Source organism: Theropithecus gelada, chromosome 11 (assembly GCF_003255815.1).
Source record: "Theropithecus gelada isolate Dixy chromosome 11, Tgel_1.0, whole genome shotgun sequence".
NCBI classification, from domain to species: Eukaryota; Metazoa; Chordata; class Mammalia; order Primates; family Cercopithecidae; genus Theropithecus; species Theropithecus gelada.
Window position 1 is genome coordinate 6,179,509 of NC_037679.1, and position 8,288 is coordinate 6,187,796.

At 44.1% G+C, this 8,288-nt stretch overlaps 1 protein-coding gene across 2 annotated transcripts; it reads right to left on the reverse strand.

The window, feature by feature from the left end:
- Positions 1-271: 271 nt before the first annotated feature.
- Positions 272-3,757, reverse strand: AMIGO2 (adhesion molecule with Ig like domain 2). Of its 2 annotated transcripts, none has more exons than XM_025402169.1 (3): positions 3,256-3,757; positions 2,958-3,059; positions 272-2,876 (listed from the first exon to the last, which is right to left on the reverse strand). In XM_025402169.1, exon 3 carries the CDS (start codon positions 2,811-2,813, stop codon positions 1,248-1,250), a length of 1,566 nt encoding a protein of 521 aa, XP_025257954.1. In that variant the 5' UTR covers positions 2,814-2,876; positions 2,958-3,059; positions 3,256-3,757; the 3' UTR covers positions 272-1,247. The 2 variants fall into 2 exon arrangements, with proteins under 2 accessions (XP_025257954.1, XP_025257953.1); XM_025402168.1 differs by having other exon boundaries at positions 277-2,876; positions 2,953-3,059; positions 3,256-3,436.
- Positions 3,758-8,288: the final 4,531 nt, after the last annotated feature.

Genomic DNA, 8,288 nt, shown 5'->3' on the forward strand with positions numbered 1-8,288 from the left:
TGGTCTGAAACCTTTGTTTTACAGCTGAGGGAACCTCGGTTCAGAGAGGGCACTTGATTGCCTCAAAGCAGAGACAGGATAATAAGGAGGTCCCCTGGGCTCTCACTTGTTGCAAATTAAGAGTTTAAGTGTTTTCTGGATCTGGTTAAAGTGCGTAATGATATCAGAGTAAAATGTCATACACAAGGTGTAAATTGATCTAGAACACATTCAAGCCTTCCCCTCCCCCTTTAAAAAAAAAACCAACTTTACTATTAGAATTTTGGAGAGATTTGCTATCGGTGGTGCTTTATACAAAATAGCATAATCTGATAACATAAAACACTTTAGATTTGTTTTTAAATAGCCAAATAAAACAAAACATCAAGTCACAGATTACATATATTTACATTAATTCAAATGTCCAAAGCACAGTACAGTAGTGTCTATTTAATAGTTCACATAATTTAAGATTTACATATACACAAGCCACATGAACCAATATTAGTTTGCTAGAACAGGGATTTAAGAAGTCACTCAGACATTTTGGTATTGACACTTACATATTTATGACAACAAATTATGATGACTTTAAATTTTCAATGAGATCTTTTGTACAAGGATACAGAATGGAAAGAATGTACAAAATGAAAAGACAGGCGAACAAATGTACTTTCCTTGCACTATTTCTATAACATCATATAGGATATGGCATTATCCAGTACATTTTATCAGTGTAGTCTATTCATTGTGTTCTGAAATGGTAATTTTGGCTGAATAATCCCCAAATCTAACTTTGCTTTAGGCTTTATAATTGATGTTTGATGCTTCTTTCTACATCTTTTAAAAATGAAATTGAACACTAGTGTTTTTCTTTAAAATAACTCAACTTTGGTACTAGTAAGTTAGCAAAGTCTATTTTTAAAGGACACTAATATATAAAGTTTATTTTTTCTTTCAATATCCTAAATAAAGGGACAATGGGAGTCATATCACATCTGGGCCTGCTCTGAAATTATCAATAGTGCTAAAGACTAAGATATTGTTATCTAGAACTTAAACTTTGGAAAACAACCCCATCTTTCTCTGGCAGACTGAGGAACTAAAGTGTTTTACCTCATTTCCTACCAATCATTTTAAGAGACCATTTGGTTGTATTTCAAAGAACAAAACAACACAATTTCTGTCCTGTTGTTTATTTTGCAGACCACACACAAAGTTAAATATGAAGAGATTAAATTAAGACATCATACAAATATAGGCACAAATTAAGTGGACGCCACAAAAGGTGTGTCAGAAAACACTGAATTGACTGAATCTGAGTCAGATTTCCCCCTCGTGGACTTTAGGATGCCCTCAGCTATCACTGCCTCGCTGGGAAAGAGCCTGACTTTCCCATTCTGACCTGCTGCAGTATCCTTCAGGGGTTCCAAAAACACCACTCTTTTACCTGCACCTGCCTTCCGTTCATCAGCGGAGGCATCACCAGCAGGGCCAGGACTGAGAATCGATGAATGGGCATTGCTTTGGTGTAGCATATTTTTCTGTCTCTTGGTTTTACACTTGCAGGGACATGGAGTCAGATAGAGGTACAAAAGTACCAAAACGATACTGGCCACGCAAGCAGCAAGAGTGGTAAAAGCTGTGTTAAATGCCTCATGAGCATGGGATCTGCTTACAGTGAAATTGCTCACATTTATTGTGACGTCCACAGTTTCATTTAACAGGCGTTGCTTATTCATTGCGATACAAGAATACACTCCAGCATCCTCAAAACGAGGGCTTTCTATAACCAGACTTCCATTGTGAAACACGTGAAAGTTTTCCATCTCTTTATCTGGCTCTAGCAGTCTGTTATCTGGACCCATCCAGATGAAATCGGTATTTGCATTACCCGTCTTGCTGTCACAGTGGACAATCAGTCTTTCCCCGACCTGAGCCTCATGAATAAAGCCAAGCGCACGAAAGGAACCATTGATGATGCTGTCAGAGCAATTCATAAAGCTATCCTGGAGCAGAAGTACCTGACGCGAGTGCCTGGAGTCAGACCACAGGCGACAGGTGTAATCGTTCTTAAAATCCATCACTGAGCTAAAGTGCCTACGATACCAAAAGACCAGCAAGGAATACAGGGAACAGTCACAGACAAATGGGTTTCCATGAAGGTAGATACCTCTCAGTTGTTTTCCTGGCACTAAATTTATATGGTGCATTGGCATGGAAGGAATTCGGTTATAAGAAACATCTAAAAACATCAGTTCTGGCAGCTTGAACCTTCCAACATACAAATCCATTGGAAACTGTGTGAGAAAATTTCCACTTAAGTAGAGTTTCTGCAACTGGGACAGCCCTCCAAATGCTGAAGGATCGAGATAGGATATGTGATTGTTGTAAAGCAGAAGCACTTCCAGAACCTTCAACTCTTGGAATACAGCATTTTTCACTGTCTTCAGCTTATTGGACGATAAGTCAAGACACTTCAAATTTGGAGTTGTGGAAAAACTGCCCGTGGAAATGCTGGTGATGTTATTATGACGAAGAATTAGGGTGTTCAGCTTTGCAAATGATACTGGAATCCACTCAGAATCCAGAAGCCCAATTCTGTTATAACTCAGGTCCAGTCTCTTAATCAGTCTGAAAAGGTTCCCAGGCACCTTGGACAGGTTTTTGTTGGTGCAGCTGACGATGTCAGTGGCACAGATGCAGGCGGTGGGGCACACTCCAGAGGCGCCAGGGCCCACAGTCACTGTGATCATCAGCAAACACAGCAGCTCCCTGCAGCCCGGTCTGACGGCTCCAAGCAGGGTGGGCAGAGTGTGTACACGTAACGACATTATGGTCGCCTCTGAGTCTCTTCCCGGTATCTTTTCCACCGGCTCAGACTCCCACCAGTGAACCTGGCAAACAATTAATATTTCAGAGGGGGTAAAAAGCAGAAACTGACTACCACTAGTTAATCCATAAGAGCCATACCTTACTTTCTTTCCAATAACTTTTGAAATGGATTTTATTTCACAATAGGGAGCTCTGTGTTGCCTCTTCACTGTTAAATGTATTCTTTCGTCTTTCCTGGGTTAGTCCTGCTTGTAAAAATTTAGTCACATTCTCTCCATACCGCCGTCTCACCCACCATCAGAAACTCAATTTTTTCCTAAGGTGTATCCTGCGTTGTTGTTGTTTTTTAACTCCCTCCAACAAGCACAACTATACGCAAACGTAGCCTACAAACAATTAAACGGAAATACTTAGCAACCACCCATCCATAAAACAACTCACGGAGCTGGGGAGCCTCGCGGGCTCCAGGGAGGCTGCCTACGCGGTGCCTTCCGAAGGTCTGCGCGTCCGTCTGTCCGTGTCCGTCACTCTTGCACCTTCCGACTTCCTTTCCCTCCGGCTCCCGGCGGGCGGCAGCCTCTCGCCGGCTCTCAACTTTGAGGAGTTTCAAGCAGCCGCAGCGGCAGCAGCAGCCCTGGACGCAGCAGCCAAGCTCTTCGCTGGCTCCCGGGGGCTCTCCCGGGCTCCTCTCATTGCAGGCTGAAGGTACCGCCTCGGCGCTCTGGCCGCCGTGTGCCCGTGCGCCGGGCGCCCCGCTCCCGGAGCCGGGGCCGCGGGAGGGGGCGCAGGCAGCTGGGCGGCAGCGGGCGGCCCCGCCTCTCCGCACTCAGGAGGCTGCAGGACCCGGGGTTCCCGCGCGCCCGGGGCCGGGAGAGGGGCTGGGGGGCCGGTCCCACCCCTGCGCGTCCTGCCTCCTGCGGGCAGCAGCTCGGAGCCTGCGGGAGGGAGCCGGCTGGGCGCGTGGTGGGGGGCGCGCGGTGCGGAGGGGGCGGCGGCGCAGCCAATCCGAGAGGCGGCCGGCGCCCCCTCATACCGCCCCGCGGCCCCGCCGCCTGCACCCGCCTTCCTCCTCCAGCACCCACCCGGACCTCTAGAACGGCCGCGCAGAGCGGGAAGGAGGCAGGGGTCCACACCAGAGGCCCAGACTCTCGTCCTAGGGTCAAGACGCCCCAACCCACTCGCCTACCAATTACGTGCCTTCGTCCAGCTCCAAGCCGGGCAGTAACGGGGTCCAGGAAGGCTAAAGGGGACACGCCCAACCACTGAGGGAGGGGTCTCACCTTTGGAGACCCATTTCGCGGCGGCCGCACAGGTCACTTCTCTCTCCCCACCCAGGCCAGAGTCCCCGGACCTCTTAGAGCTTTGCTATGGGGCGAGGGCCAAGGAGGCTTTCCCGGCGCCCAGTGCAGTTGACTGTCTGGGTTTACAAAATAAACCCAGAAGCAGCCTGACGTCTCCGCTCGCATCTGGGGAGGAGGTCTCCGCTCGCATCTGGGGAGGAGGTCGCGGGGAGGGAAGTCGGGAACGTTTCCTCTCCACAGGGATCTCTGCCGGGAGGAAGTAACCGGAGAAATCGCCTCGGGGACACCCCTCACCTCCCTGGGAAAGTTCTATCCCTTTCCTAACTCAGGAGGCGGCAACAGGGATGGTGTCCAATTCAAGAAGGAGGAGGGCAGGAAAGAAGGCTTGGAGCCGACCTTCCGGCTGGAATGCAAAGATAAGGGTATTAACCCAAATAATAATAATAATCCCAGAGCAGACCTTTTTTTCTTTTTCTTTTTTCTCTCTTTTCCTTTCCCTCTTCTCTCTCTCTCTCTTTTCCTCTGTCTTTGTCTCCGCCACCTCCGCGTCTTTTGCAAGCGTGCTCGTGGCGCGTGCGGGACAGGGACGTAAGGGGCGTGTGCGCGGAGGCTCTTCATCCCTTCCAGAGATGCTGCAGCCGACCAGGGCGCTTTGGTTTGGCAAGCACAGAAGGTGCAAGCCGAACAAGGCCATTCAAAAATGAGGTGGAGGCTATGAGGCTGATGAGCTCTACGATTAAAAATCCATTTTTGTTTAATTCCAAGATAAGTTTTAACGATGGGATTTGAGTGAGCCAAATGGCCCTCTTGGCCATTATATCCGGATTAAAAGAAATAAATTACTGCCCTGACAAAAGATGCCAACCACAGTGGAATGAAAAGCAACCAAATTGAGAGAACAGTTGGGGCAGGATAGATAAAAATGATGAGTACAACCAACTCTTCCTCCCCTCCCCTGCTCACCTTTTCACTTGAGCAATCTTGAACTTAGTGAAAGTTGTTTCCTACACGGTCCATGAGTCATTGTTATGGTCAGGCAGATCTGTTAGACCAACGCCTAATTTAAATGGAATTGTTTGTGGATTAAAGCCGGGCTAGCACTAATAAATCTAGACATTTTCAGATGAAAACAACTTGATGCAGATTAATTTATTTCATGAAAAGTTGAATTTTATCATAAGAACACAGCCTAAAATGCTTCATGCAAGCCTTTCTCACTGTGCATTTCAAGGGGAGAGGCAGAAGTTGAGATTTTCTAGTATTAGGCCACACTTCCTGGGGTTCTCAAAAAAACTTGGTCTCCAGGCCTTCAATTTTATAGAGTTTGGATAGTTAATACAGAGGAATAGAATTAAAATTGCTCGGAGGAATATTTTTTAAATGACTAATAAATGACCAGGTTTTTGCAGGATTTTACCAATTAATTAACATAGTATTTTAAGGAAACCATGAAGGCAGAAGAAAGACCTGTATTTAATGCAAAAAATAGTCTAAAAAGAATAAGTGATTCAAAAAAGTTGAAACAAGAAGGTTATATTATAACTACAGGCATACTGCAGAAACATTATGCGGAGATTACACAGCAAAAGTAAACTAAATGCACTCAAAATCCATAGACAAGGCTATTTATCCATTTGAAGACCTGATTGGGGGGGTTTCACATGTTTGTGAGGGGGAAGAAGGTTGTAAAAAGATTGAGTTTACCAACTGGGAGGAAAGAAAGATAATAGTTGATCTTAAGGTATAAGATGTGACCTTATTTTGTGGAGGATAGCATTTTTATCTTTCTAGCATCCTTTCTCCTTCTTCTAACAGATTCCCTCTTTTCACTAGAAGATAAATTCCAAGAGGATAGCAGTTTTATCTGTTTTGGGTATTACTGTATTCTCAGCTCCTAGAACCCTGCTTATCATATTCAATAAATTTTTGATAAATGAACTGATGAACAGGGAACCTATTCAAAGTGGTTAAGATAACGGTTTACGCCACCTGAATCTGCTGGTTGCTGTCCTGCCTTTTATGCTTTGAAAGCTTGTCTTAAAAATGAAGGGGGAGAAAGAGAAAGAGGAAGCCTGTAAATGTTATTTGAGTCCTGGATCTGGTAGTACCTGAAGGCCACTGCATACTTTTACTTCCTTTTTAATTATATTTTCCATCCCACTCCCCTTTTTAGCTTAAATTATTTTGACTTGTGAGTATGTCGCTTGTGACGGACAGACTACTAACACATGTAATGATGGTGATAATAAATATGTACTGAGCCATTATTATATGCCAGACACTGAGCTATGCGTTTTACATGCATTATTTCATTTATTGCTCACCACAGCCCTGTGACATTATATAATCCTATAACCCAGATGGTAAACAACTGTGTTCCAAATTATTTGAAAATGAAATGGGATGCAATTATCTCGAGGTTCTATTTGAAGGATTTAGATTGAACAGAAGAGAGACGTTTCTGCCAGGGTGGTTCCAACCTGGAATGGGTTGCCAAGACAGATGGTTGAGTTGCCTTCTTAGGAGTTTAAAATAGGATGCGATAGATATTCCTCTGGCCTCTTCCACATGACATAATACATTGGTAGTTTTGACCATTCAGTAAAGACTCCAAGGGATAGTAGAATGTGGCTTGACACTTGACATAATTCTGAATCTAGTGTACTGAGAAGGGTGTGTGGTCATGTGAGTGTCTAACTGGGTTTGGAAATACCTTCTGCCTGAGGCAGTAATTTGAGGTGATGAAATCACAGGAGTTCTAGCCCTGTGATTTCCATAATTTCTCAGGTTATAATCAAAGATTTAAGGAATTAGAGGTATGAGATAGCACATGTTTGATGATTCTAAGTCATTTTTACTAATAATTAACACTTCAATAGCACTTCATGTCCTAAGAAGGACTTTCACATTCCTTATCTCCTTTGATTCTACCCTGCGCCCTGTAATCAGGTAGAATTGATGCACTGGCAGATACCTTGTTGCCTCTGTTTTTGGCGTGAGGCACGCTGAGTGTTCTTTGGAGATGGAGCTCACTGGGTCACTGATTGCTGCATAAGGAGCTTCCTGTGGCGTCTCCTCACTCTGGCGGGCAGCACTCTTAATTTGATTTTTACAGTGTGACTTAGCTTGAACCCACAAGAAAAACATACCTTTGCCCAGCAACTATGGAAGTGCACTCAGTTCCTACAGCATCCTGTTCTCTTGGCCTCCTCCAGTTGGTTTTTGTAAATTGCCTAAGATTTTTTATAGAACCAGATCTCTCACCCAATCCTGTGTCTTTCGTTATATGGAGATATATTTTCAGGGAAAACTCAGACTCCAGCTCCTGTGCTTTCTGAACTCCAGGAGGCATGTGTCAGCTTGTGGCATGTTTCTCTGGACGCTCCCTCTACTTGGCTGGAAATGGGGGTATAGAATGGAAGTATTCTGCAGGAGGTACTGTGTGTCCTCCCCAGGAAGAGCTCACAATGGGGCTACTCTTTAAGCAATCTCCACTCACCCATCTGGTTGTTCTGTCTCTTATCTTCATTGACATAGGCTGGACAGTTTTTTGTTTTTTAATTCACTTGAGATAAAATCCACATGACATAAAATTCACCATTTTAAAGTGTGCAGTTCAGCAATTGTTTAATCACAATACTGTGCAACCATCACCACTATCTAATTATAGAATATAGATGCTCCTCAATTTACAACAGGATTACATTCCAAAAAAAAAAAAAAACTCAATAAATAAGTTAAAAATCATTTATTACACCTAATCTACTGAACATCGTAGTTTAGCCTAGCCTACCTTAAATGTGCGTAAAACATTTACATTAGCCTACAGTTGAGCAAAATCGTCTAATACAAAGTCCATTTTATATTTAAAAAAAGTGTTGAATTGCTCATGGAATTTATTGAATACTGTACTGGATGTGAAAAACAGAGTGATTGCATGGGTACTTGAAGTATGGTTTCTACTGAATGTGTATCACTTTTGCACCATTGTAAAGTTGAAACATCCTAAGGCAAACTGAATCATCATAAGTCAGGGACTGTGTATTTTCATCACCCCAAAAAGAAGCCCTATGCCTATTAAGCAGTTACTCCTATTTTCCTTTCTCTCAGCCCCTGGCAACCACTAATGTACATTCTGTTTCTATGGATTTGCCTATTCTGGACATTTTATAT